The sequence below is a fragment of the Echiichthys vipera genome, assembly GCF_963691815.1.
Source record: "Echiichthys vipera genome assembly, chromosome: 12".
Lineage (NCBI taxonomy): Eukaryota > Metazoa > Chordata > Actinopteri > Perciformes > Trachinidae > Echiichthys > Echiichthys vipera.
Window position 1 is genome coordinate 21,103,867 of NC_139837.1, and position 18,384 is coordinate 21,122,250.

General features: G+C 40.4%; 1 protein-coding gene across 1 annotated transcript in view; it reads right to left on the bottom strand.

Moving 5' to 3' along the window:
- Window positions 1-12,396, bottom strand: part of paplna (papilin a, proteoglycan-like sulfated glycoprotein) — a 28,256-nt gene extending 15,860 nt beyond the window's left edge. The window contains exons 1-11 of the mRNA XM_083924073.1: window positions 12,278-12,396; window positions 8,376-8,438; window positions 7,113-7,216; window positions 4,096-4,156; window positions 3,862-3,964; window positions 3,598-3,728; window positions 1,367-1,490; window positions 1,172-1,252; window positions 889-1,061; window positions 452-575; window positions 234-360 (exon numbers count right to left, since the gene is read on the bottom strand). Of these exons, the coding sequence (XP_083780199.1) occupies window positions 234-360; window positions 452-575; window positions 889-1,061; window positions 1,172-1,252; window positions 1,367-1,490; window positions 3,598-3,728; window positions 3,862-3,964; window positions 4,096-4,156; window positions 7,113-7,216; window positions 8,376-8,432 (1,085 nt within the window). The 5' untranslated portion in view covers window positions 8,433-8,438; window positions 12,278-12,396. The remainder of the gene's footprint in view (window positions 1-233; window positions 361-451; window positions 576-888; window positions 1,062-1,171; window positions 1,253-1,366; window positions 1,491-3,597; window positions 3,729-3,861; window positions 3,965-4,095; window positions 4,157-7,112; window positions 7,217-8,375; window positions 8,439-12,277) is intronic.
- Window positions 12,397-18,384: the final 5,988 nt, after the last annotated feature.

Here is an 18,384-nt window from a genome sequence, read left to right on the forward strand (position 1 = left end):
ATCTCCACAACTTTGGTGGATACACGTATGCCATCCTTTCAGACAGTCATAACACACCAACAACAGTCACAAACGTGCTATCAAAGTGATTGTTTTCCACTTTTATGAGCACAAACCAAGTAATAACACTTACAATGAAACAAAAATGAACTGCGGATGCTCAAGGTTTAAAAAAATCTGTCTAGTCTACTGAAAAGTCACATTTTTACCGGTGAAATTTGACTGTAATTTACCTGCGGACCTGTGGGCATGCGTGGGGGTTGCATGTACGGTTGGTCTGTGGCCTGGGCAGAGATGCACAGAGATAGTCGGGGTAGGCCTCGTTATCAATGGTGCAGAAGACCAAACGAGACTGGTAGCCTAATGAAGGATGAGAAACAGGTTTTAAACATGAACTGTACTGGTCTGCCTTTAGGCAAGTTAAAAGTCAGTGTTTTTCTGAGGCTCTGACCTGATCCGCACTCTCTGCTGCAGGAAGACCACGATCCAAAGCTCCAGTAGTAGCCCTCTCTGGAGCGTCCATTGGGAAGATAAAATTCATACTCCACTCCTTGATTTGGCTCCTGGCTGATCAGCTGAGAGAAGGACACAAAGATTAAACTCCACTTACAAAGACTGGCATCATTCACTCGAAATTGTTACTAGTCTGTCCAAGTCTATCCTGTTCCTTAGAGGGCGAATGCTTCTGTTTTTCTGGCTCAACAACTTCACAGCTTATTTGATTTACCCTGAAATATGTGGTGTATATTCTTGCAAATGTTTCTGAAATGAGGCCCAAATTCCTACTCGTCAACAGGATATCTAATAATCTAATAAATATACTGCAACACAATAGTGTAAACAACTATGAATATAAATCCTTTCTATTTTAAAGCCTCAGGATCTTACCTCAACAACCAGGGGTTCGGTGGTGGGGCCGCGACCGATGATGGTTTCAGGGACGTTGTCACCCTCAGCTCCTCGCTGGTAGTACAGCATAGTTCCAGCAATAGGTGTCGCCCTGGAAAACTCAATTACCCAGTGGCCATTGAGGTAGTACTCGCCACGCAGGTTCTTGATAGCTGGCGGAGCACAGCGGTTATTAGAAAACAATCAAACAGAATTACGTACAAGCTGTGAACTATTTTTCCTGATCCTTTCGTAGCTTGTTTTCTAAAAAAAAAAAACTCACCAAGGTAGTTGCGTGTGGCAACTGTTTCTCTGATACTGATGGTGGTGGCTCCAACAGGGATGATGAACATTTGGTTGTAGCCTGAAATGTAGATAAGACGTCACTCCTTTCATGCATACAAACCAGAAAAATGCTGCAAACTCAGACTGAAGAAATCTGTGATGTTTCTCTGGTAGTTACAAACGTGCAGCGTACCAGTTGGCAGGTCGCGTATGGAGAAGGTGCTCTTGACTTGGTAGCAGGACTGTCCGTTCCCCCCACACTGCAGGCAGGGGTCTTCCTGCTGTGGAGACTCCAACATGTTGTCACAGCCCAGACGCTGCAGAAGAAGGAAAGTAGGGATATAATTCAAATGCATAAGAGTTGATTTGTACAGATGTGGGGCCGATGACTTCCTTTTGTCAGTGTCATGTACATTGTCTGCTGCAGATGATTACGTTCACTGTGTCTCTTAAGGATCTAGTTTGTCTTTCGTTCTGTAAACATTACATGTAACCATTATGAGAAATACTCAGTATGTGTGCTGTGTGCATGAATATACTAAATTAGAGTCTGTTAAGGCTGATGATATTTGTTTTTAAAGCAGCTAAAGGGACTTTTAACTGTGAAACAGTCTCAATTTAATACTGATGCATCTATATGACCTACAAAGGCAAACAAGACCATCAGCGAGAAGATTGGCTATTTCTATAAAGTTATTAAAAATGATTTTCTGCACGCAGGCGAGAAATGCTTCCGTTTTATCAGGCAAAGTTTTGCAATGAGTAGGTACACCTGTGAAAAGGAAGAACTTTCTTTTTGCCGTTATATTTTGTGATTATGGTTGATACTGCAGCAAAGAGAAAAAATGGAAGTGCTAGCCAGACCAAGATCTTTATGGTACAAAACAGCTGTTCCCTTTTAGGTATTGTGATTATAATGTAAGCAGTAGCATTTCTATAATTCACCGTTGCTTACCAATGCCCATTTACAATATATTTTTCTCAAGAGAGGGGTATATCAACACAAAAATAAAATTTCAACTAAAAAGTCAACTCTAGCACATAAACCCTAAAAAGGCCAAAGTCCAGTCACAGAATTGCTGGTTTCAGGAGCCAAACCAAACCAAAATAAGAGTTTAACGAGGTGTGAGAGAAGAGAATATGTGTGGGAGCACAATGTTTCTGTGAAAGTGAAAGCAATCTGAACACCACACAACACAAATCTGGAGCTGGTGGGGCTTTGGGCAGCTGCCCCACACAGACGAGGTGATGAAGACATGAAGTCAGAGGTTAAATAGAGCAGTTGCTTCATGAGGGACAATGTTGCTGATAATTACATGAGAGCAAGTGTTTGATATTAGCACAAAGTGAAACTAATCTTTCATCCTGCTGCTCAGCTCCTCTCACTGTGTCCACTCTGATTATGGATGATAGAGTGATGCAGTAAAAACATCTGAACCTTTGATTCCTGTGACTTTGATTTACTTAAAAAAACAATGGTTTGAAACAATCGAGTCAATAGATCAAATCTGCAACATGAATTACAAACAATTTGTTACATTTATTTTTAAAACAAAGCTCTTTGCAGTTTTATCTCAGCAGCCACCTGCAGGGCAGAGGGCAGGGTCAGACAGAGAGCAGGAAGGTTTACTAAAGCACGACCATCGTCAGTGTGTTCCCTACAGTAGATGACGGATAGATGACTAAGCAATGTACTGCTGTGGACAGAGGAAGCCACTGTACACTATATATAGAATATTTTCCACTTTACGTTGCCTTCAGACAACCCTTTCTGACGGGAAATTGAAGCTGTTATCTTTGTGCTTGTCAGAGCCACCCGACTCCTTGACAAAAGACTGTATGTTTACCTGGCGGAACATGGAGGTTGCTGGTGTACCGCTGCCTCCATTGATTAGTTTTGGTAGTTCTTTAGCCTTTAAAACCCCAATAAGTCACACAATTACATTGTGAGGTAAAATGACTGTTTTTGTCAATGGATTCTGGTGGCTTTGAAGAGAGCATAGATGCATAAAAATGCTTCATTTCTCTGTCATTAAGGCAGGAAATATTCTAAATATTGTCATATGTAATATAATATTGTACATTTTTTAGGTGGATAAAATATGTTTAGCAGCTGCCCCGTCCACAGACGTACATTTTTTAACTCCTGTATTGGTCCTGTATTGGCGTGCCTGTCACAATTTACTGCAGGGGATAAATAACACTGACTATGGATAAGAACCTCACACAACCCTGCTTCAATAAATCCCTAAAGAAAGAAAGAAAGAGAATGTCAGAAAATGCTAAATAGAAACTTATACACTGCATCTCAAGAATCAAGAAGTACATGAAGTAGAAGCAGACACTTCCTCGTTGCTTCCCTGACTTTATCACCTCTCACTTTACAAATTGTGTTTGTGTGTGTTCATTTGTTGTGCAGCCCACCTTGCAGACTCCCTCCACACAAACATCCCTCCTTCCAGGGTGACAGGGCGTGCCGTCGACCACAGAGCTGCGGTGACGATAGAAGAAGTTTTCTCCTCTTGGCATGCAGTTCAGCTCACAGGGGTTGTCAGCTGTCAGAGACACAAGGTTCATTAAAGAATCAAAGCATTTTCCCATTCTGTTACACACTCGTGGAAACCGTGTATCGTAGCAGGTTTTATGCCCATTATGATCAAAAGCTACTACTTTGACTTTGCTTCTGACCTCCATAATATGGGAGCCACTTGTAGTGTTTTCCCTGGAAGTCAATCCCATCAAACTGGGAGCACTGCTCCTCACGGAAATCCTTGGATCCCTCGGGGCAGTCCTGAGTGGAACAACAGGAAGGAGACGTCAAATTACAGGTTTTAAACACAGTGAAATATCCTTTAAATAGATTTGGTGAAAAAAAAAATACAATGTCTGGAAAGTGAATTTGTTGCAGGTTTGTTTGTTCACCTGAATGTTGCAGGTGCGGTAAGACTTCTCTGGTCCCACACAGTTGTGTCCTCCATCAGCCCTGTATGTAGAAAATGAAGCATCGATATGAGACACTATAGGATGATGTTTCTATAGATTAATCCTGATGTGGAGACAGAATAATAAAGTGAAGTAGTTTCTTTCAACGCTTAACCGAGAAGAAAAGTCATCAGTGATAATTTATCTGCTTTAACTTTGTGAAACTACTTGAGATGAATCAAACAGTCCTGATATGATATGTTAATTCACTCAGTTTTAAATGTATTCTGGGGGTTTAGGTTTGCAATTTGAATGAAGTTGGGGGACCTGTTCAGATTTAAGAAATCTCATTCAGAGCCACAGAAAACATTTTTACTGTTTTCAGAATGGTACTCCTCTCAGGAATGCTTATGAGCGCTATAAAAATCCCCATTTAGCAAATTTTCTGATTGAAGTTCCATGAACATTTTATGGGTCATCATTGTGACACAGAAACAGTTAATGACAAGGTGAGACTGCAGCACATGTATGCAAATCCAGCTCAGACTGTCTGCGAGAGCAGAAATAACAAGTTTCAGCTCTGACATTAAGTGGCATTCCTCTTTAATCTGTGCCTGTAATAAAAAAAAAACCAGCTCTCAGCAACATGAGAAGCCTCAACACCGTCACTGTTGAGCCCTAAACATCTGCACACACGTCGCTGAACCGTGAGACAGCAGATTGTTGCACCCTCCCTTCCAGCCACGCTGATAACTCGTGATTAAGTCACTTCCAAAATTACCTGCCCTGAAGCTTTAAAAACAAGACACGCTCCTGTCAGCGCGCCAAAACTGAAACTAAAAAACATGTCCGAACACTGAGTGACAACCTCCAGCCTTCAACTTTTCACCTGAGCGGAACATAAACATCTGGAGCATCAAAACAGCGCTTTTAATTTAAAACGACACGTAACAGAAAAGCTAAATCATTGATTAGAGAAAATAAAAACAGATTATAGTTTATGAGGTAATAATTTAAGCCAAAATGAATGTTGGGCAAAAGAGGAGTTCCTGTAAAGCACGCAATGAGTCAACAGCAGTGTAATCATAGTATTTAAAGGTGTGAATCTGGCAGACAAGATATGACAGAGTTCATCCATCTAGATATAAGTGGGCGGGGCTTCTTTATTCATCATCCAGCCAAAGAGGGAGAACAGACTCACCGACTGACTGTACGGACATGTTGGAGATCAGGATAGAACTACATTTTCCTACAGTTTGCCTGCCTATGAATGCAACAAAATATCAAACAAGGTGAATAGGAAAATTGTTTGGACATGTTAAAGAAACAGCTCATCACAGAATCATCATGCCTGGGGGGAAGAAGTACTCACACTTGTCCTTTTAAATCATGTTTTGTTATCTTAATCCGATCAGTTATTGCTCAATAACTGAGACACACCCACATTGTAGGGGTGAAAATCACAGCTTTCACCACGGTACGATATTATATTGATTATTTGCCACAAAACGATTAAATTCAGGGGCCTGCGATCGACATACAAAATACTTTTTTGATACAAAAGAGAGAATCCCCAGATTATTTAATTTACACAACATTTTGAGGCCCAATTTCATACTATATTTTTTACAACTAAAGGGTTAAAAATGTACTTGTTTTATAATCTTTACCTCAGATTTAACTTGTGACCCACTGGAGAGAACAACTGCACTAAACCACCTAAATGTAAATAAAGTAGTTACAACGATAAAATGCTGCTTCCACACTGATGTATCAATAACAATCTAATAATGTCTTGATATATCAGCCACATCAGGCATTTTTCTACATTAGATTTTGCTCTTAATACTTCACACATACAGGATTTTGAGTGACGTGAACACACCACCTAATGCATAAACATCACTTTATAGATTACATGAAGCTGCATGCCAGCTGGGTTCCAGCAGTATGAGCTATGAACAGAACATTTACGATGTAGCTGAAAACAACACCAGATGTTACAAACCAACCTAAAAAATGGACAAAACCATATTAAAAAAAATGACACAAAAACATGTGCACCAAAGTGATTTTTTTAAAAACCACTTCTGAACTCTTGTCAGCCAAAAAAGGGCTGATAGAAATGTTCACTTTTCATCCGATCCTCATCGGCAGCCAACACCCAGGGAAGAGAAGTCCTTTTAATGTTGAGGTGCCCCTCCCTGCAGTCTGTTTTGGATGTAAGACAAGACCACGTCCTTGTGACTTCAAGGCATTCTTTTAAAATCAAGATACAGTCTGTGCCCATGAATCTCCCAATCAGCTTTATCCACACAGGGGGAAAGAAAAACCCAGTGTGTGTATTCAGGGGCCTCACAAAGACAAGCTGACTGTGACTTTTGTGTTTATACAGGCTTGTTTATGTATATGTTGGTGCATCAAAGTGTAATTCAGGCTTAAAATCATCCCATGGTCTTTTTCGGCATTTACTTACATCAAATAATTTTTTTGCATAACAACCATTAACGGAGAAATCCAGTAGAGTCACTAACAGCCGGACGTGGCTAACACTGATTAGCTCGGGGCAGCACGGTGAAGGTATAAAAATATATTTTTTAACCACTAATACTGCACAAAATAACACCAAACCTCTGCAGTAGCATGAGAAGAATGGTCCTTACACATAAAACGTAGTAAGTGAACCCAGAGTTTATTAAAAGAGTATTTTGAAAGACTTACCTACTGGCCCCTGTACCAGCTCCTCTCATAGTAAAGTCCATTAAAGTCGATTATCAAAGTCAATCCAAAAGGAAGGAGCCCATTGGTGCTTTGTTTTCTGTGTAAGGACTCTTATCATGCTACTGCAGAGGTTATTTTGAGCAGTATTAGTGGTAAAAAAAAAATATTTTTATACCTTCACCGCATTCCCCTGAGCTAATAAGTGTTAGCCACGTCCAGCTGTTAGCGACTCTACCGGATTTTTTCGTCAATAGTTGGCCTGGAATTACACTTTAAAGATGGACAGACACAAGTACCTGAGGGTGATACAGCGTCTGGTTCTCATGGTCACTCCGCTGCCACAGCTCCGGCTGCATTCTCCATAAGGACCCCACGTGTCCCAGCGATCCACACTGGGCACCTGAACCCAACACAGCAGTTTATACACTCATCACAATGGAAAAATCAACATTGACCTATGTTATCATGCTATATCTTTGCTTTCACACGCATTCATTCAGTTTCAACATTAATTCTTGTCATAGCTTTTTTCAAGGTCAAGAACAGTCTTTGAAACTCTCTCTCTCTTTTTTTAAGTCAACGTGGTCAAGATATCATTGAAGTGGTCTGAAAAATTTTAATTCTGAACATTAACTGGGTAGACTCCATTTGTTGAAGCAGATTGTGAGATACAGTTGAAAGCAAACTCTAAACATTATACTATATTACCTCCTGTGGTGATCACTTGTTGTGTGAACACACATTCGTTTTTTTACCATAGAAATGAAAGGAGTCGGACATTGTGCCGCTACACATAAAAATGGCCGCCACTACATTGATTTGAATGTGAACTTCCTTTCTATCCAATTTAATTTCAATGGTTTTTACAATTAAAATGGATTATTCTTATTTTCTAGATGAATCAATTAGGTTTTAAAGTTGTAATCCGTAAGAACTGAGATACAATTCGTCTTCTTTGGCAGTAAGATGTAACTGCAGGCGAGCCTGTTCTTTCAGAGCCTCCATCTTTCACAGTCACTGTGTGTGTTGACATTTTTTTTAATTTGCTCTTTTGTAAACACACATTCACCTCTGTGCTTCCGGTCTATCCCCTATTTGTTACCCGCTTAAATGCACACACACACACACACACACACACACACACACACACACACACACACACACAAACACACACACACACACACACACACACACACACACACACACACACACACACACACACATCTTCCTTTTACACGTCTGCTTTTACTAAAAGCATGACTCATAAGTTGGAAGTTCCCAATTTACGATTACAAGTGAACGCAGCATAAGCGTGTTCAGTTTGCAGTAATGTTAGAAAGAATATTTTAGGGCATTTTTGCTTAAAAAACGACAACCATTTAATCAATTATCAAAATAGTTGATTAACACTCTGTTGATCTATCTACTATTCGTTGCAGCTCTACATTACTCCTGAAATAGTTTATAACCAGATTCAGATTTCCACAAACAGATGGATGTCTCAGCTCTTGTTTGTTTTTAGTGTGTATTAATTTTCAGTGCATCCACTGGGAGTTTACCGTGAGCGCTGGAGCCAAGAGCAGCTGAAGGATTACCAGGGGCAGGAGCATCTTCATTGTTCCCTGGAAAAGAGGAGACATCCAGAGTTAGTCACTGTGACTAATAGAGGCTTTTACACATTGAGCAACAAGCCGAGGCAACGGGAGTGGAAACTGTAACTGATGTGAGACCCAGGCCAACACACACACACAACAGGATGTGTTGGGACAGAAAGAGACATTAACTTCTCTTCTTATCCGCTCCAACAACTGTAAACACAAAACAATAAAAGACAAACATCAGCTTTGTTGCCCTGCAGCTTTTCCTGAAATATGGCCAAGTAAATAAATCAGAGTGTGTGCAGCAGTAATGATTTTGTTTAAGCAGATCGTCAAATTGAACGTACAAAGCAGTGATTGATGCAACAGCGTGTTCTGCGGTTTGGTTTGCAGCCATCGACAGTGGCGGAAAATCAACAGCTGCATCCGTTTATGTCTGATGAAAACTTTGTTTGATAAAGATATAAATTCCAGCTTTTGGTTAGTCCGACAGAGGATTTAGGAGAGCAAAATATTTGTTTTACTGATTTTTTTTTTCAAACCACAGAGGAGGATGTAATCTAGAGATGTTTAGTTAGTCAATTAGTCCATCAACAGAACAAATGAGCATTCATTCAAATCAATTTATTCATCTTTTTTAAGCAAAAATGACAATGACTGTTGTCTAAAATTCAAAATATGTTGTTTCCGTTCACCATGTATCACCATGGACTAGGGAAGTATTCATTTTTACTGATTTATTGTGACATTTTTCATTATTTTGTGACATTTTGTGACATTTTGTGGAATAAGTGATAAATAGAGAAAATAATGGCCGGTATAATTAATGATTTCATTGAATAGTTAGTTAAATAGTTAGTTATCGTGACATTTTTTTTTACTATTTTCTAACATTTAATGGATTAAATGACTAATAGAGAAAATAACAACCAGTTTAATTAAGAATTAAAATAAACAGTTAGTTAGTTGGAGCCCTAAAGTCACTAAAATTGAAGATAACATAGCATGTGTAATAAAGCCTAATGACATGCTATTGTCATCCATCCTTTTTACAGCCACACCTCTGAGATCAGCATTATGGTTTCCCTCCGCTGAGCTAAATATGAATCCTTTGTGAGAGAGAGAGAGAACCACCTCTGACCCCATCTGCCATGACCACCACATGTTGGGCAGTGAGGGCAGTAAAACCCTGCAGCCATGAACGCCCCACAGGCCAAGAAGTCAGCGGGATGGTTATGTGATAGAGGAGAGAAGACAGGCAGTCAGCATGTCTGATCCGTCTCTAAACACAAACACTCGCTGCAACAAACGCCCAGAATTGAGCAACTTAATGATGTCATCATTCATGGGTGGTAATCTTCTGTCTGGGCCAAATGCATTCATTTACACCTCAATGCCTCTGTTCAGATACCACATAGAGCTACTTCATCATTATTTCTATTATCAGTTTTTATTAAAGGGCCCCTATCATGCTCATTTTTATACATTCATGATATGTACAGTTATATTTTCTGTTTCTACAAGAACATGTTTAAATGCTTTAATGCTTAAAAAAAACACATTATTGTTCTCATGCTGTCTGTCTGAATCAAGCCCCCACCACAGCCACTTCCTGGTTGATCCAATACAGAAGTGTACAGTAGGAGTAGTTTGGACAATAGAGCAGTTTCTCATTGACCCCCATGTAAAAAGACCGTTTTCACAGCCTAATTGAACCTACTTAGGACTTGTTTGCAAAAAAACATTATAGTCTGTATGTTTAGGTAATATCTCCATGACAACACTGAGGGGGGTGAATTTTTTTTTGTACCAGGCTAGTTTTTATTTTATTGGACGTTAAAGATTATGAATAATTAGGGGCGCAGCCTCTTGAGTGACAGCTAGCGTCTGGCCCTCACTTCTCCTCAGAGGCTAGTTGTCAGGATTAGCATCATTAGCATGCTAACTCCGTCATCTCGACCTGGACTTCCATCATTCGTGTGGTGGTGTTACTATAAGTGAAAAGATGGTTTGCTCTTTGATCGACTGTACAAACAGATGGTTGAGGAACACACAGTGTTAACGTTAGCTAGTTATGCTACTTAAATAGCCGCACTTGCAGCATGACTTGAATACAGCCTGCTGTATGCCTCTATGACACCTACACTAGTTGCTAATCTGGAGCAGCGGGAGGATTCAGGCCGTGAGGGTCGGTGTTTAACAGTATATGAGCATGGTACTGTGTTGCATATCAGTTTAAATCAGAGTTCATAAATGCTGCCTGTACTTCACTCCCGGAGCCGGTGTATTATCCCCTAGAGACACTGGACTCCCACTTCTATTTATCTAGTAACGTGTTCTGTTAGCCTAGCTCCTGGGCGGTGGAGCTAATGTGGCTAAATCTGTAAACGTCAGCCAGAGGGACGTATCTCCCTCCACCCAACGTCTCATCAATGCTATTTTTTATTAAGAAAGTCTGACAAGATGGCGGCTCCCAGAGGCCAATATGATTGGATTCAATTGAAAGAACAGGCCCCGGCGGAGAGGCTACGTCCATCTTTTATACAGTTTATGGTCTGAATATACCTGTGTTCACCCTCAGTCTGAAACGCTCTGTTTTAGCACCTGTATCTTTAAGAACCCCTCCTGAAAAATCACAGTCTGCTCGGATTGGTCAGATTTTCCAGGTTTTCTGCATCTGCGCTCTCTGCGTCATTGCAGCAGGGGGATGACTGTAACAGCACTTTCTACCTATATAATGTAGAGTTGTGACATCACATCAGTACAGGATACTTTCACAGTATTTATAGAGCACCTCCACCTGCTCTATAATAAGAAAAGAAAAATCTCACTTTTTACAATATGGGACCTTTAACAATAATCAATTAATCGTTTCTTAAAAAATGCAATTACAGGTTTCCATAACTCAAGCTGCAATCAATTTGAGAAAATGGAACTAGTGTTTGACTTCTTTGCTTGATAAATGACTTTAAATTATTGTCCGAATGCAGAATTGTCATTGTATTCATTTAATTGACTGATAATGGCCTTAAATATAAAGAGCAATAAATCTTAGGTGACCATATCATGTTTTGTGTTCAGTGTTCTTCAACCCAAGAAGAAACTTCAAAACTACTGAACTCACTTTAAAGTCAACACATACTTAAATAATACATTAAAGAAAGTCAAGCAAAGCAAGAAAACCCAAAGCCACCTGCTCACTTGGCTTCTCTTTCCAAATAAATGACCTTCATTCATAGAAATGCAACTATCCCTTCAGTAAAAATGATATTCTTCATCCTGAGTTCAATGAAGCCACTAGAAAAAGCCTTTGTGAGATTCCTGCATCCCTCACTTTGTATTGTACCACCTCATAAAGCCTTTAACCTCAGGCTATACAAGCTTTTATCCAACTGAAATTAACGATTTCTCATCAGTCAGAGAGGGCATGCAGTGTCTTGTGTTCTGTACACTGGCACCTGGTCAGTCTACAAAACCATCAATGGATCCTGAGTGGGAAAAAAACTATCAAAGGCGTATTTATGTAGAGACTCTGATAAATTGACTGTATTGTTAGATTGTCTCTCTCATTGTGGTTTATTCTAACTGTATTAAACCTATTTTGTCTTCCATAATATCCAGGTTAGTTTTTATCCCATACTGTGTCCCTTTAATGTTGTCTTTTTGTGTGATATGAATTTCTTCACTTGATTAAGCCAATCTATAAAACAAACCTTCTTATTAACCCTTCTCCCTGACTTCTTTTCCATCTCCTCTAATGAATATTTCCGTCTTCCAAAGTCGATTGTTGCTTTAAAAATAACTGTGATTTAAAGGAAATCTGACGCAAGAGGAAACCTTCTTGGAAATATTAGTTCACTCACCCTGTTCGGTGGTTTTTAAACGCGGGTTGTTGGGGTCTCAAACCGCCGGTGGATCCTCGCGGAGGACCGTGCAGGGCGCAGCAGGACTGACGGCTGGTTTCTCTCCGGGAGCTTTGACTTCAAGTTGCGTCTGAAAAAAAGAGCTGCAGAGACCTGGATATATGAGGAGGATTATCTGGCTGGGCGCCCCTGTCTCTCTCTCTCTCTCTCTCTCTCTCTCTCTCTCTCTCTCTCTCTCTCTCTCTCTCTCTCTCTCTCTCTCTCTCTCTCTCTCTCTCTCTCTCTCTCTCTCTCTCTCTCTCTCTCTCTCTCTCTCTCTCTCTCTCTCTCTCTCTCTCTCTCTCTCTCTCTCTCTCACACTCTCTCTATATCTGTCTTGCGTCCAATAGGAAACCGACCAGAGAAGAAGAGAAAGTCCCGTCGGTTGAACCTACTCCACGGCGTCACCGGCGCGCTTTTTACCCAGCAGCTCCTCCTGACAGAGATGGGGATCCTTTACGCGCAGTCTGTAATTTCAAACTGTAAAAATAACAGTTAATCAACGTGCTCGTTTGTTTTTAAGGTCCCCATAATAGTGTCTCCTCCGTGGGGTTTATTCTCACTTTGCTGTATGTCATTATAATGTTCTCCCACTGTACACACAGTACTGTAATACCAGGGTAACCATCCAAAGTCCTTGAAAGTCTTGGGTAAAATACAACAGGATGGCTTATATATTTTTAGCTGAAGTGGGCCCCAAATGTTTCCTTACTTTGTCTAAAGAGAAGTTAGCTGAATTGTATGTTTAGTAGGACTCAGTATGATGATTTTATCCTTGTGTTTTGTCGACATGATGCTTTATTTCCTCATGATTAATGTGTACAGACAGGAGCCTACAGCTTTAAGGCTGTTGCAGAAGTTGTTTTGCAGGTATTTGATCATAAACCAAAGTATTGGACACGTTTTTTACCTGACAATAAATCCTCAACTAAAGATCATTTTATTATCGACTAATCTGCCGGTTATTTTCTGTAGATCAATCATTTATCCTCTGTGAAATGTCATATATTTGTGAAAAATGTCCCTTATCCCAGTTACTGAAAGTCCAAGGTGATGTCTTTAAATGTTTTGTTTTGTCCGTCCAAAACCCCCAAATATTCAGTTTTAATACAATATTGAAGGAGGACCAAATTACTTAAACGATTAATTGATTCTGAACATTTGTAGTTGATTATTTTTCTGTTGAAATATTCTGGCGAATAATTGTTGCAGCTCTACCTGATGGTGCAAGATTTCAACATCATGGTGGTGCTAGAGGAAAAGTTGGAGGATCACCAAAGTCTGTAGGATTATTTCTTTCTGTACCATAAATTTTTGTACAAAATTTCATGCCAATCTATCCATCATTTGTCAAGTTATTTCAGTCACATTTTCATCTCTACACAGTTATTGTTCTGTTTAGCCGCATTAGCTAAACATAGACATAACATGAAAAAAACTAACCAAAAAACTAACTAAAACTAACTAAAACTCAATAAATAGACCCTTTACTTTGCAAACTGTGCTAGCAAAAGAAAAGTGAGATTTTCATGTATTTCTTTTTTTATAATAATGCCAGTTAAGGTGAAATATAAATACTGTGAAAGTATTTAAAACGCTCAATCCACGGCGAAATGCACACAATCCGTATTCAGAAACTGTGCCTTCAAACGAGCCGTCAGGACTTCTGTACCATCGGCTGCAGAGACGCCATGAGTGCAGATGTGGAAGACCCGTAAACACTGACCAATCAAAACATCTGGAGGGGCTTAAAGACACAGGCACTAAAACCGAGCGTTTCAGACAGAGAGTGAACATTCAGACAGACAGGATGAGAAAAATAATGTGTTTTTGTTTAACATTAAATTATATAAATACATTCTAGAAACCCAAAATACAAGTATGAAAATTCCCATACGTGGGACCTTTAAGTATGTTTTGAACTGTTTACAGAGGGCCCGCAGTCTCCACAACCGGAACATTTGGGTTAAAAAGAAAAAACAGATTAGATCAGTCCCTCAAGTCAATCTTTCATTTTATGACCTTAATCATTCAAAAGACTGATCTAAAATACACACAGCTCTTTAAAGAATTTCACACTTTGATTGCTGTATAAATCAGAACATAAAATTGCACGAGAACAACATAGAAACGTAATTACTTGGGGCTTTAAAGAGGAAACCGCCATGGCCACTACCAAAGCTGTGTTTAAACATCTGCCAGTATATGTTTCCCAAAACTATTTCACCCCTCCCCTCTTCTCTCTTCTCTCTAGGGGGTGAGGTTTTATCAAACATACCAACTGGCTTCTTAAAACAAAACACACCAGCAGCTGAAATTGTACAGCATTATGTAATTGTGGGCTAAAAAACACATCTTGGGTGTAATGTGTACTTGTCTTGAGCTAACTGTCTACCATTTAGTTCATTCATTAATTCAGAAAAGGTGAAACAGGTAGAGAGCCATGGTATTTTTCTACACAAGAAAAAAACGTTTTAACACCAATTATGCCCCCAAAACCCACTCAAGCCACACGTTTGTTTATCTTGTTACACCGATGATCATTTTCTATGTTTAGGCCAGACTGAATGACTCAGTCAGTATAAATGTTTAAAATCCCTTCACAGGTAACCATAACTTTTCTAAAGGGACGGAAAGTCCAAACCGAGATGCAAAGTCGGTGTCTACTTATGTGCCTTATGTGAGTTGATACGCCACTTAAGTTCAATGGACCATCAAACAGAAATTGAGCTGCCTCCCATTTTCTTATACAGAAATTCTATGTATAGCTCCCAAATAGTATAGCCTAGAATGTCCATCCGGTTTCTCCCAAAGGCTTGTGCAGCATTATCCAAGTGGTTTGTAGCACATGGATGATACTTATACCGCAATATATTTTCTGTACAGTGCACAAGAACGCTTATTCGTTACCAGCAGTGGTAGAGTAAGTCATTTACTTAGGTCAAAGTAGCAATACCACACTTGTATGTATGTATGTATTTAAAGTTTCAAAAATGAAATGTCCCCGGTTTCATTTCAGAATTGTGGTCATCTTACCATAAAACGATTACCTGCCATCTTTTTTATATGTATTTAAAATTAATTATTTAATAATTACCTAATTTTAGGGGTGCTGATGGTGCACTTACCTTTGGATAGAAACAGGCTAGCTGTTTACCTTTTATATATATATATATATATATATATATATATATATGGTTTTTGTTAGCTAGAGTAAGTAACCTGTTTCCATTAGCAAAAGTAAGCTAACCAACTGCCAACTGTTAACCTGTTTCCATTAACTAAATAAGCCAACCAACTGCAAACTATTTACCAGTTGCCATTAACTAGAGTAAGCTAACCAACTGCCAACTGTTTACCTGTTTTCATTGGCTAAAGTAAGCTAACCAACTGCCAACTGTTTACCTGTTTCCATTAACTAGGGTAAGCTAAGCAACTGCCAACTGTTAACCTGTTTCCATTAGTAAAAGTAAGCTAACCAACCTACAACTGTTTACGTGTTGCAGTTAACTAGAGTAAGCTAACCGACGGTTAACCTGTTTCCATTAGCAAAAGTAAGCTAACCCATTGCCAACTGTTAACCTGTTTCCTTCAACTAAAATAAACTAGCAAGCCGTTTACCTGTTTCTAACGCATCAATTGTTTCATCTAAGTCCCGGCAAGTTGGAAAATAATATGTTTAACTATTACTTGAGGTTTTGGTTCTGTCTTTTTTAATATAGTTCTTGAATATTAAGTTATTTAACTTGTTAAAAAAGAAGAAGGTAAACCCACATATTTAAAAGAGCATTCGGATCCAACAAGCACATTTAATAATGGATTCAGGTCCAATAAACATCTAACTGCAGCCTTAGTCACCTTAAGTGATTGTCAGTTTCAGGAGGATTGCAGGATTTAAACTTTATTGGAGTACACGAACACTATGTTATGTGACCACGAGTGGAGGGAGGCACCTTTAAGTCTCACGCCTCACAAGGTTGATGGGTGTGAAGGGATAATCAGGTATTTTTAGCACTTTGACTCCACAAACACCAAAAATAGAAGATCGACCACTTCTCCTGGGCACTGAGCAACTAAATACAATATCATCAAATAAATCTTTACGGGGGCAGTGCCGCCTGGTGTCCAAGTGTGTTGGCGTTTTAATTATAGAACCCTAATAAACACAATGCCTTGTGTACAATCTTTTTCCCACTTTTGCAAACCAAAGTCCACATTTTCCACATCCACATTTCTGAGAGACCTCCAGTTTTGATTCCAGGTCATTAAGTCTATCCATGGCTTTTAAAGGAGCCCATGGGCCACAGGATTCAAGTTAACATTCAAATTACTAAGTATACATCCATCCAACCTAAAATGTACACATATGCAGACAGAAAAAAAATGCTATATGTTAAAGGAAACAGCTGTGCCCAGTTTAGCCTCCATGCCCACCCAGTATTTAGAAATCCTCTACAACAAGCTGCTTTTTCCCATCTGCCTTGTCCAGTCTTGTTTTCCTCCAGGACTCCAGTACACCCGGGTCACATCAACCCAGAGTCATGTTTTCATCCTGCGTCTGTGGCCTTCAGAGCTGCCGGCTGAGCTTCTGCGCCTGCCTCTCCTTTGCATTAAAGGCATATTTCGTCTCCTGTAACTGTTCTATAACCTCCTTGGCCTCCTTCATCTCCACAGCGAGCTGGTTGTACTTCTCCACAAGCTCCTGGTTCTCTCTCCGGAGGTCCACCACCAGCTGGCTCAGCTCCTCGCTCTGCTTCCCACAGTGCATCTTCAGCTGCTCCATCTCCGAGAGAGTCTCCTCCATGCGCTTCACCAGGCTCTCCAGCTTGTCCTTAGACATCTCTAAAATGTTATTATATGCCTTTACAGGGGTTTTCTTTTATATGTTTTTCGAGCTTTGTCTTCTTTCTCCTGCGTCGTTGAGTGTCTGCGCTTGTTGCCAGCGATTATTGAAGTCTAATCCTCAATTCCTTACGTCTCACATGGAGCAGACGTCCCTCCCTGCGCAGTAATCCCATTAGAAGAGCTATCCTGGGAAACCACTAACCTAAACAGGTGCGACACACAGCCAAAACGCCTCCTGCTTATGTCCACTCCATACAGACGATGACAGTGATTGACATGTTACCTCAGTTCACTCTTCAGTTTCACCAACTTGTCAGTGAACAAGCTTAAAGGCTTGCAAAGAAATGTGACGTCCGCAAAGGAAAAAGAAACAGAAGATTCAAATTTCTCTCAGTGGGGATTCTTTATCATTGAGTCTTATGGAAGGGTTAATCTTTCCTGGGAAAGCAGCCCAAACATATTCAAGTGCACTGTGTAACCTAATCTGATCAGAGCAGGTGACTGGAGTCGATGCAGGAGAAGCCTTATGGTATTAACTCTGTAGTCGTTCACCAGCCGAGCTGCAGGACTCACCGCGCCAGAGAGAGGCCTCACTGAGGGCATGTTAGGTAAGTCACAGTATGAGGCTAAACATTCTGGGTAGACTGCCATACTGTGCCACTGTCCCGGCCAGCCAGGCCAAACGGTCCCCATGGTGACAGCTAATGCGTCCAGTGCCCCAGGCGGCGTGCCAACAGCGCCTGTCAGCCAGTTGGCATCGGGGGACGGCGAGCGCGGGATACCAGTGCATCAGCACGCTGAGGAATTTCCACAATGTTCCCACCGTCTGCAGAGATGCTTTACGTCAACTCCCATGAGGGCTAGCTCAATGGGACGTGGTGCAGATGATGCAGGAGAGACAACGGCATTTTGTAAATGTGTAAAAAGCAGCTCCTGGGGTGTCGCCCTGACCTTAGACCTCTGTGCTGAGTTGGCAAATGAAAGAGAAATCAATCCAGTTTTACAGAACTAAAACCTCACATCATGCATCTTAAAGTTTAGTGTTGTACATCAACTAAGTACTCACTCACTCACTCATCTTCAACCTCTTATCCGGGGTCAGGTCGCAGAGGCAGCAGCTCTAGCAGGGGACCCCAAACTTCCCTTTCCCGGGCCACATTAACCAACTCTAACTGGGGGATCCCGAGGCGTTCCCAGGCAAGTGTGGAGATGTAATCTCCCTG